Below are 12,286 nucleotides of genomic sequence, written 5' to 3' on the forward strand. Positions count from 1 at the left end.
TGGGGACACAGCCCTGCCTCTGGGCCAGCCCAATGCCAGTCCATGGCACCACCCCCAGGAATAACTTTTAAGATCCTTCATTGAACATGAAATGACTGCAGGAGATCAGCATTGACCATTTAGTCATAAAGTGCTCTTCTGAGGACACAGACTCCAATAACTGCAGTATTTTTCCTGCAGTATTTTTCCCCAGGAGTTTTGGTTAACATTGACTGATAGTTTATAAGGGGGTTACTGTTCTTGGTAGATTGCTTTTATTTTCCTGCCTTATATCTGATCTGGAAGTGCTTTTGCATGTTGAGGGTTGATGCTATTTTGTCTAGAAGTAAGTGTCAGGCAAAGGAATGAAATGCAGCCTTTCTTTCCATTCTTATGGTTCTTGACTGACTGTATATGTTGTCAGATAGAAACAAAACTGCAATGTTACAACTCTTGTCTATGGTATATATGTCTTAATATATTCAATATGGCAGGGGACAATGCAACAGATTTTTTTTCATGGGTGATTTTTTTGTCACTAGAGTAAAAGTAGTAATGTGGGAATGAATTAGTAAAATAATTTACTCTCCTTCTGAGCTTGCTGGTTTTGATTATTTTTGCTTCTTTTGGTGTGTAAAGCTTTGCATTTATGTTTTGTTTCCTGAAAATTTTTGCTGCTGTCCGTGTTCATTAGCTTGCAATATATTTTTGAAGAATTTTCTTATGGGTGCCATTCTGCCTTCAGTGGGCAGAAATTCAACCTACTGACTGTGCTGCCCTTCCCTTTGTAATTCTCTCAACATTGTTGTCCATTATGAAACTGCAAAGGATTGGATCACTGCACTATTTAAGATAAACCAGGAGGCAAAATTAATTACTGCACATTTTACAAGAGAAAGGGAACAACTTTCAGACTGTTTTGTCCTGTAAATTGTAAAAAGAGATGTTAAATATGCATAGAGAATTTAAGAATTTTTTTGTGTTTTTGTAGAAAAGGAATTTTTCATTTTCCTTTTTTAAAATATTTTCCAAAAATACCACAAAATTCTGCAAATCACAGTTTGTATTTCTGTTTTGATGATGAAACAAAGCATGAGCAATGTGTCCCAGGGAAACAGTTCGATATTCACACTCCAGTTTTACTGAGTACCTGACTATCAAAACTTCTGCCTCTATTGCCCCTGTCTCTGGTGGCAGTGAGGTGAGACTGCCTGAGATCACCCTGTTGGGGTCAGTCAGGTGCAGGTGAGGGATGAGGTCTCAGCCAGGCTGTCCCTCTGGGCTGCCACATCCTGCTGCTGGTACCCACACACAGAGCACACACTCACCCTCCCAGGAATGCTTTAGCCCAGACCTAATGCTTTCTAAAACCTATCAATGCTTTCATAGCTGTATTTATGCTGTTAAAGCTACAAATTTTATAGATTTGTGGCCTCAGAGGAGGAAAATCAGTTTTTTTCCTGATACATCAGAATATCTGTGAAGCATACAGGTGGTGTACAGGACTGTGCTTCCTTCCACATTAGTTTGATCTGGACAGAGATTCTGGTGGATTTCAGCCAGCAGCACTGGATTTCAGCATGGTTTCACAAAAAAACTCTTGGAGATTGACAATTTTAATTGAAATTCCTCCATTCAATCCATAATACCATTTTTCCAGCCCCGCTTCTCCCTTACCTCTCCCACCACCTTGGTCAGTGATTCCTCTGCTCTCTTCACCCCTCTGCAGAGGCTGAGAATGGCCATGGTGCCCATTATGCAACTTTAATGTTCTGGTTTTTGTATTTATGAATTCTGAGGAATTTCTAGCAAACCAGCACTACTGTGTCATGGGTTTCAGCTGCTGAAAAAGGCAAACACCCTGACTCCTGATCACAGAGTTACAGACACTGTAGGTACAAATGGCACATGTGTTAGTGGTTGGCCATGTATGACGATAAACCACAGTCTGGCATTACCTCAGCTGGCTTTTCCCTCACAGGTGCATCTCTCCTGCCTGCATGCTATCTTTCCAGAGCAGACAGGCTTTTGTGAGGCTCAGATGTCCCAAAAGTCTCCCAGAGACTGTGGGACTGGCTGTGTCACAGGTCACTTCAGTGTCCCAGCTGGGGCCCCTGGGGCTGTAGGAGGCCTTACACAGGTCACCCTAGTGTAGGTATTGCTGAGGCTGCAGTAAGCCCAGCTGTGCCAAGGGGGATCATGAGACCTGGAGCACCTCCAGAACTGCTCCTCTGAATGGAAAGTGCCTCTTGTCTCCAGCTCTGTGGAGATGTTGCAGTTGACACTGGTGAGGGACAAAGTGTGGCTTCTGTACACATTATAGTTCTACCCCAGACTCCAACTGCAGTGAGCCACTCACTTTCCAAACCCCTCCCCACTCCCTGGGATGGGGAAGAGAATCAGAAAAAGGTAAAGCTCATGGGTTGAGATCAGAACAGTCTAATAATTGAAATAAAGTATAATGTAATCATAATGAAAATAAAAAAGGGAGGGAGGAATAAAACCCAAGGGGAAAAACCAAATAGTGCCAATACAATTGCTCACCACCTGCTGACCAATGCCCCTCCCATCCCTGAGCAGAAATTGGCAACTTCTGGCCAAGTACCCCTGTTTACAGACTGGGCATGGCATCCCATGCCATGGAATATCCCTCTGTCAGTCTGGGTCAGCTGTCCTGGCCATGCTCCTCCTGGTTTCTGGTGCACCTGCTCCCTGACAGAGCACGGGACACTTGACGAGACACTTGACACTGAAAGTCCTTGACTTAGGGGTCAGCACTACTGAGCAGCAACTGAACCATCAGCGTGTTATCAATGTTATTATCATATTTAATCCAAAACACAACACTAGGAAGGAAACCAACTCTATCCCAGCTAACCCAGACAACACAATATGATTTCAAGTTGACTTTCAGATCATCTGAGATAAGGAATTGGGGGATGAAACAGTATAGCTTCCATAACAACATCACTCCAAAACAGGAGGAGACGTCTCCAAATGATAAATACTCCATCTGGAAAGATTTATATGGAAGTCCCTCTGGTTTCATTATGTAGTTATCCTCATTGATTGGTTTGACTGACTTAATTTGCCTTGGAGGAAACTATCAATTTTAAAGCATCTGAGTTCACCAGTAGTGTTGATAACAGGGATATAAGGAGTAATTAGGGACAGTGCAAGTGCAACCAGGATAGGAGGTGCTGAGTGGCTCCTGCAGCGACTGAGGCAGTGACAGCAATGAGGGCAAACACAAAACACGGCTGCAGGCGAAGGATCAAAACAGAGGAAATGCCTTACAAGGCAGACTGCTGCCAGAAACCATTAACTTCATTTTGAATAAACTAAAGAGAGATTTAGGCTTTTGTAGGTAAAGCCATTATTCTAATTAGTCATGCTAGGCTATAGAAGAGCAAACAGGATACCAGGAGGTGTTACCAGCAACCACACAGACAAGAGGGGATGCTGTCACTGCAAACCACTCAGAGCAGCTCAGCTGAGTCTGGGGTGAAGACTAGTTTATTTAAAAAAAAAAAACAGCTTGGTGCTTTCTAGGTGCATTATAGATCCAATCAGGATGCATTTGTTTATAGACAAGTGCTGGGCAGTTACATTTTTACTGACCTGTGTAGTGAATTTCTAGTTATTGCAGAGCAATGTTTCATTTGATGTCCCTTGTTCTGGTCAGCAGGGAGGTTTGGTTGGGTCATGGCTCTGTTTAAGTGAGTGGGTCAGGATGGTGTTGCCAGTTAAGGCTGCTGGTTCACAGTTTCACCTCCACTAAAGCAAATTCAGGGCAATTCCAGAGGCTCCAGTGTTGCTTTGGTGAATTTTTGCTGCTGTAAGGAGAAGGATGTGGTTACTACTGGCTCTGACAATGAGTCTGGTGGGAGCAGATGTCTGGTGTGATAACAAGGTGTCCCTTTGTCACATTTGTCACTGGTATAAGCCCTGTCAAGCAGAGTGTCTCATGTTTGGCTCATGAGACAAAGATTTATGTTTGCAAAGTGGAAAGATTCAGAACAATGCTATATTTTTTGGAAGTTGTATGAGAGCTGCTCATATGGATGAGACACCAGTCAGTTATAATTAAAAAAAAAAAAAAAAAGTGGATGCAAACCAGGGACAGTTGCTTACCTTCAACAGAATAACCTGGAATTTGGTGCTAAAATAGAAACTGTGAAAAGTGCAGAATGAAGGTATCAGCCTAACAGGTCTATAAAGAAATATATATAGGTTGCTATTATAAAACATGCTGGGACTATTAGGAAAACATTTAAAATAGATTTTGGCTCAAGCTCTTGGAAATAGATTATTTTCTTCTTCTGTATTTCAGCAACACAGTAACTTATTAGCATTTTCTATTTATATTACTGCTGGTCCCTGTTTACTGTTACTAAATCTACTTGCCTTGGAGCACTTGGTGCTGTGTTGCTCTCTGTGGAGCACTTAGATTTCAGCAGTAAATTGTCTTCTCATCCCTTCCGACAATGGCCTGAAACCACCAACAGGCTGCAGACCAGGGCCTCACCACCCCATTCCCCTGACTCGTGGAGCCAAATCACACATTACACAAGGGACTCACTCAGTGTCCTGGGAATTGTGCTATAGAATGGGGATATTCTCCACAATTCCACATTTCCACAATTCTCCCCATTCCACAATTCTCCCCATTCTCCACAATTTCCATATGTGTAGTTCCTGTTAGGTTTAATGAGACCAGTACTCATAAATCCCTGAGATTAAATTATAACCCTAAATGGGTTCTAACAAAAGGTGCTCAAAAGTTTTGATTAACAATCCCCTTAGAGAAAAACATTAAAGGGAGATTAAGCAAAAAATATATCCTCCCTTTCACACCAAATTTTCAAAAATCTGTTCATTAGTGGTTCATTCCTGCAAATCTCTGTTTCTAGTGAAGGGTTTTCTTCAGAAAATATTCACAAATGTGGAAAGAAAGCACTTCTCCTGTAAGCAACTAAAAGCCCTAAACTGAACTGTTTCCCTGAATCCCAACTTGTGAATGTAATTCAAATGTGAACTTGCAATAAATTATTATTTTCAGAACTATAAAGAAAATATATTTAAATTTCACATATGGGAGGGGGGAAGGTTATAAAACCCATGCTTCTTATCTCAAGTGTGAGTCACTTCAGCACAGTGGTACCCTCTGAAGAATCAGGTTACTGTATTCAGGCTCTGGTTTTTCTCCTGACCACAGAAGGACTTATGGATTTTAGAGACAGACTTTATTAGGCTGTTTTACATGTATCTGTTTTTTTCCTACTGTTCTGATTAACATGTGGATGGTATTTTCCCCCCAGCATTGCAGATAGTGAAAAGATTTATTATTTAATAGTGAAGCAGTAGCAATAATAACATTAAGGAAACAAACACCTGACTTCAAGAAAGATAAAGATAACATACTGCTGGGTGGGAGAATGTATCTGTTAGTTGCTGCTCTTTTCTTGATTCATCCTCTTTAATAATTTATCAAACCATCCTGACCCTTAATTGATCACAAGGCTACCAAGTGCTTTAGCAGTCTGTTACACTCTGTCAAATGAGATGTGTTTTTTCCTGTGAAGCAGAATGAAATCTCCCCCCAAAAATCAATTGGAAACAGTGCATTTCAGCTGGGGGGGTGCAGTTCACTTAGAGCCCCATTCTGCACTTTAACTCCAGTTGAAAGGAACTTGCATGTGCAATTTAGAAACCTTTATCTGGCTACTTGCTTGGGTAAAAACTGCATGAGCTCACAACTGTACATTTGTGTTCATGCTTTAGAAATTATAGTTACCAGCTCCAGATATTTCTTTACTCCCAGTGGTTCCTTTTAACATGAATTATTGATGTTTTCCTTAAACATTTTGCTGGGATTTTTTTTCAGGACAAAACCCACCAAAAAACAGAGAGCAATTTGATTTTCTTCCCATCACAAGTTCTAAAATTTTAAGACTACATTGTAGGGTCCTGAAAGGGGCTCATAACTGTTTAAAGATGTTGTTCAAATATTCTTCCAATAACTGAAACTATGGCATTATTTCACTCTCTGTAGCATTCAGTGAAAACATATATTTCATTTTTACATATGTTTACAGGTAAGTCTCAAAAAGGTTCTTTAAACATCTGAAGATACACAGGACAAATGGAGGTTCCTACCTCTGAAAGTGTGATCTGAAAGCTGCAGCTTTACCAGCTGTAAATAACACTTCATGTCTATATACATTCAGATTTTATCCTAAATTGTTCCTTATGGTCTCCACTTGGCTTTCTGTGAGTTCAGGTCTTTCCAGCCACCAGTGCAGCTGTGCTGGGGCCTCTGCTGCACCTCAAATAATGTGGAGAGGCACATGGCCTCCCCTGAACTAGCAGAGGACCTTGGCTCTGCACAGTCCTGGAGACCTGTTCTACAGGGGTTTCACTGAGCAACCAGGCTCCTTGTTAACAGCCACAGAGTTGTCCCTTGTCCCAGCACTCCTGGATCTCAGTGGTGTGATCTTCCATGTGACAGGAGAGTGGGGGCACCCCTCTGTATAACTGATCCTCAATTTCTTAGAGAGGATGTGCTTCTGGAAAGTAGAGGCTGGGCATAAGCTCCCTGCCAAAGTGATTACTTTAACTGATAATAAAAAAGGCTACCAGCATCTTTCATTTTGAAAAAAAATTAATCATCCCCTCAGAGCAAGTCCTTGGTGCTGCATGGGGAAAACAAGCAGCAAACCCTGGTTTGGCCACTTCTGCATGGGATTCAGCACAGGACGTGTTTTCAGGCACAGCCACTTTTGCATATTCCCTGCTTTGTAACACCAGACAGAATTGTGCTTACCTTGTGGATTTGTGGATCACCCTTTGAGATGCTGGAGCCTGGATGGAGAACACAGCCTCCAGCTCTGCTTCCCAAGGGAAGAGATGGTTCCTAAGGCTAGGTACTTTATCTTTGCATAATGCAAAATCTAATTTGAAAATGTCTGTTTCTGACTCAAATTTATTATCTCCTAATCAGGAATTATTGCTTTCTCAAAGATGCCAGAGTTATTTTGTTACTTGGAGATTTTTCTTGGAATTTCATCAATATTTTATGTATGGCATTTTGCTCTCACTTACTTACACATATCTGTGAAAATGGAAGCACGAAGCAGATAATCAGTTTAGAAGCAGCAAAGCCAAAATGTGGTGATTCATTTTACACCTGTATTTAACATTCACTCTCTTGTTTAATATCATACTCAAATCATGTAGTAAATAGGAAATGGTATCTAGCTGCCATCTGATTCATCACTGCAAATTCTGTTTCTTTTATAAGATGAAAGTTGAGCCTTAGCTATAAGGAAGGGTTTACCAAGGACCTTGACATGCAGATGAGCTCCTTGTATGAAGTTCTGGTTTAGAAAACTGTTTTCTAAAGAGGATATGTCATGTTGTAATACAGAATATTATGTAGTTACATAACACAGAGTGAAAGTCAGAGCTATTGCAGATCCATGTTTCTCAGACTTACAAAGCAGAGGAAGTTGTGACTCTTTCTTGCATTTATCTGGGAAAATTAGATTGGATTAGATGCTTCCCAAGCTCTATCACTAGAAAAGATCATCTTTTGTGTTCCAGGGACCTAAATGGAAGAATGTCTGCTATAATCTATGGTTCTCCCTTTTGGAGAAGCTACACAACTAGGTGAAAGTAATAAGGAGTTCAGGATCAACACCTGAGTTTGGGCATTTGTGGACCACCATTTTCACATCTCACACACCTTTGTGTATATCATCTTACAAAGGAAGCAAAATATTTCCTTGCATTAGCTGTTACAGCCCTAGTAGCGGTTCTGATTATCAATTAAATAATTTTAAACATTTAAAGATTGAAGTTATGTATTTATCATCTGACTTTACCTAAGCTTTTTCTTCCAATATTTTTCTCTATCCCTACATTTCTTGTATTATTTTTATCCCTTGAAATCTACCTCTTCATATAGAAGTTCTTTGATTGACTATAGACAGTGTATTGAACAGAGTTAAGCACATTTTCTTTAAAGTTTACACAATAAAAACAGCTGCTGAGTTCCCCCTTGAGAGGGACTGAGAATGTCTAATTTCTGTCCTGGCAGTGCTGTTGGCAGGTACAAAGCATGTCTGGGATTTGAATGGTTGTAATGGTTATATTGATCATACTGAGATTCCTAAAGCCTCAGAAATTTTAGGGGATGGAGAGTCTAGAAAGAAGTCTGCAGCATGTCATTATGAGGAGTGCACACTGTAACACCAAGGCAAAAGGGGTTCAGAGAGATGCTAACAGTCTCTTTGCATGCAGCATGTTTTAGAGCTGTGGATGGGTACCTCTCACAAAACTTTGAACATTTCAGTATTCATCAAGTCACATGGAAACACTTGATTTTTTGCTGAAGTGCTTATAGAGTTTTATACAGGATGATCTTAAATTTTCACCTAAAGATTATTAGTTTTGTGAGACTTGTGAGACTTTGTGAGACTAGACATGAATGTACATAGTTGCACTGGTCACCAGGGTGTGACACAATATTGACCTGAGCCACTCTGAAGCTGTCAGAGGTACACACAGGACCCAGTTTTGTTCTTAGAGCTGCTGTGTAATCAGGCTTGTCTCATAGCCATTTAAATTTTTTGTAGCAGAATGTTTTTTCATTTTGTACTTTGATTTGCTATGGGGCAAGCACACAGTCTGAGAAGCAGCTCACCAGTTTGGAGAGGGGCTGGAGGAGAAGGGGTTAGTTGCCTTCCATAATAAGGAACTGCAAAAAGACTGGAAGCAAAAGGGTGGAATAATATTACTTGCCCTTAATTTAGCAAGTTCTTAGTATCAATTCAATTTTCCATTGTTTTTTGCATTTTTATCAATTTTATGTTCACCTTTTCAATAGGAAACCTTGGAACTTAAGCATCAAAACAGTTTTTAAGATTGCTGTCACTTACTGAAGTTTCATTATTTAATTGTTGTTAAATGTTCTAAAGGCTCTGAACTCCTAAATGGGATTGATGTACTCAGTAAAGGTCCAGCAGATGAGGAGGGTTGTTTTTATTGTAACAATATAACAATCAATTATTAATAAAATATAAAGATAAGATGGTGATAAAATTATAAAATTGGGATTTGAATGATTGCCGTGCTATTCATTGACTTTTTTCTGAAAAAAAAATTGAATGACTTGTTTTTTTTCCTTGTTTAGAATTTATTCTAGTAACTGCAAAATTGCTCTTTTTTTAAACTGTAAATCAAAGGAAAAAGAAATTCTCCACAGATGTTGTATGTGTTTGATGTATTAGGCACATTTTTGCAGTATACTGCCTGAAACCTAGGGAATTCATTAACTCACAAGTTGCTGCCAAGGAGGGAAGCAGTCACATTTCCCAAGCTGCTCTGCCTGTCCCCTGGCTGGGGGATGTGTTAGGGCAGCCTTTGTCCTCCCTTCTATTTGGCTGGCTCTGGAGAAAGGGGAATTTCTTCAAACTGAAGGGCTGCTCCTGCTTCTCCCCTGACAGCATCTGTTATTTAATTACCCTGATAGTCTGAGGCTGGCTCTTTCCCACTGCACAGCCAGGGATGATGAGAGATGAGAGCTGCAGCAGCTTCAAGACCCAGCCCACAGTGCTGAGCCACTGGCTGTAGCACAGACTTCAGAGAGAGGGACAGGCTTTGGGAACAAATCAGAGTTGCCACCTGACACCCTGAGCAAAGCACAGCACTTGCCTAAATAGCATTTGCTCTGTGAGGGACCTCTCTGGGCATATTTTTGGTCACACCTGTCCCAGCAGAGCTCTGCTGCAGGACTTCAGCAGTGAGAGCAGGGCAGTGAGCCTGGGCACCAGGCAAGAGGGATTCCTTAAGGATGTTACTGCCACTTCTCTCAATTAACCAAGAAAGGCAAATAAAACAATACAGCATGGCAAGAAGTGGCCAAACCTCATCTAATCTCTTGCAATAAAGAAGAGTCAGTAAAATACCATCTCTCTGGATTTCCCTACTACTGATCTCCAGAAAAGAGGCTCCATTCAGGGGAGCTTGAGCCTTCTCTGTGACTACCCTGACATGATGAGCTTCAGCTTCATTTGGGGATTTGAGCTGTGACTGTGTGAATGACAGAAAATCTCATGTGGATTTTCAGTGGGGAACTGACTGACAAACCCCAAATGAGGAAGTGGTTGTTTGCAAAAGATACAGGCATCACTACCATCACCTGCTGTCACTCCTGGGATGGATCACTTAAATTCACTGTGGCTCATTTCTCCCGCCCAAAACCTGAAGCTGGTTAAGAATTTCATAGCCCTGAGGATAAATAACATCCATAACCTTGAGCTATAGTCTGTCATCCTCACCAGTACCTGACCAGGATTTCAGACATTGCCTTTTGTTTGTAAAATGTGAAATGGTTTGCTTGTGAGACAGCCCCTACTCCACACAAGGTGCTGCCGGCATCCAGTCCCTGGGGACACCCAGTGGGGCATTGTGTTTGCATTAGGAAGGATTTATCCATTTCCTTGATGTAAAACTCTCACTTGCAAACTCCTTCCACCTCTGGATCTGTGGGGACTTACAAAAATTGCTGCATTCACATCACAGGGAAATTCCCAAAACCCCAGTAATAAAGGATTCTGATACTCAGAGATTGTAGGGACACGGTGGTAATTGGGATGGGGCTGTGGCTGAGCCTCATCCCCAATGGGTTCAGCTGTGAGCAGCAGGTGAGCAGCACTGACAGCAACGAGCCAGGGGGTGCCCAGGGCCACTGACCAACCACCAAGGGGAGCAGAGGGCACACAGGGGCAGTGCATCAACATGGGGGATATAAAAGGCTGGGCTAAAGAGCAAGAAGGGCAGATGCTTGAAGTGATGGTAGAAGGGAAGCCTTCTGAAGTGATGTTGCTCTGTATGGGCAGACACCTGAAACCTTCTGAAGTGGTATGATGTTACTCTGCATGGGTTGAAGCTTTCTGAAATTGTATGGCGATACTCTGTGTATTGTGCCCATCTCAGCTGTGGCGTGTGCTGTGGTGTACACTATGACAAGACACAGGCTTTATTTCTCTGTTGTTGTTTGAATTGCAACAAGCAAATTTGGGAAATACCAGCCACCATAAACTTGGAGGTGCAATCATCAAATAGTGACAGTGACCTTTCTGAGCACAGCAGGGCCCGCTCCCATTGATTTTTGATCCTATTAGCAATGTTTCAGCCCATGTCACTGTTTTCTGAAATGAAGGTCCAATATTTGAAGTAACTCAGAACAAGGCATTCTCTTCTGATAACTGTGTTTAAAAGAATAGTTGTATCATTTACTCTTTCATGTAGTAGGAGTAAAGGGGTAGTGATCCATTCTGGTAAGATTGCCTTCTTTTAAGCCAAAGGGTGTCAAACAAACAACCAAGTTTGTACTACTTTGTAGGAAAATACAAAAAGGGCTCCAAGGGGAGAAAGATTGCTGTCAGACATTTTTTTAACATTAAAAATACAGTTCTTTTGTTTAATGTTGAACTGCAGTGAATTCCAGAGGGAGGGATTAACAGATGACATTTGCATTCATTCATGTATTAGAAGCACGTATGAAAAAGAAATAAAAGAAAAATCAAAAGAACATGTATTCATAAGACTGTGGAAGGTTGCTGCTTTTACTTCACATCAGAAGAGTCTCTGAATCCAGGGCTCATCTGTTTTTCTCAAATATATGTCTTTTAATAGATTATACCTTTCTCTAAGAGCTTCATTTTTCTGATTAAAATGGAACTTATTTTTGTTTGCTTCAGGTGTTATTTTCTTTTAGATCTGTAATGAGTGTAAATGAGGTAATGGAATAACTGATTTACAGTAGCTGTGATCCAGCTTCTCCTTCAAAAATGCAAATACTTCCTCTGGTATTGGCCTCATGAAGACTAATAGCAGAAAATATATGGAGCCTTGCAGCAAATGCAAAGTCAGCCTTGGCTCAGGCAAAGGCCAGCTCCAGTATTTTCATTGGCATTAATTCTAGTTATTTGATGGCACACCCCTGGGGTTTTCTCATTCTGTGTTGCCATGATGAAACACATGGCAGACGCATTTCTCGGTCTGTTAGCACCTTGCAACGAGCCATTAACACTTGTTACTGTTTCCTTCCTCTGTCTCTTTCTCCCAGGAATTATGTCTGACCACCAGTTTGGAAACCAGTTCATGTGCAGTGTGGTTGCATCCCATGTGAGCCATCTCCCAACCACCAACCTCAGCTTTGTTTGGATTGCTCCACCTGCAGGGACGGGCTGTGTCAACTTCATGTACGTATGGGCACAGAGTGATGGGCAGACACTCT

At 41.3% G+C, this 12,286-nt stretch overlaps 1 protein-coding gene across 1 annotated transcript in view; it reads left to right on the top strand.

The window, feature by feature from the left end:
• RELN (reelin) overlaps positions 1 to 12,286 on the top strand; it is a 285,095-nt gene that overhangs the window by 70,141 nt on the left and 202,668 nt on the right. Inside the window, exon 3 of the mRNA XM_066550860.1 lies at positions 12,116 to 12,251. Coding sequence (XP_066406957.1) covers positions 12,116 to 12,251 — 136 coding nt within the window. The remainder of the gene's footprint in view (positions 1 to 12,115; positions 12,252 to 12,286) is intronic.

Source organism: Molothrus aeneus, chromosome 5, assembly GCF_037042795.1.
Source record: "Molothrus aeneus isolate 106 chromosome 5, BPBGC_Maene_1.0, whole genome shotgun sequence".
Taxonomy (NCBI): Eukaryota; Metazoa; Chordata; class Aves; order Passeriformes; family Icteridae; genus Molothrus; species Molothrus aeneus.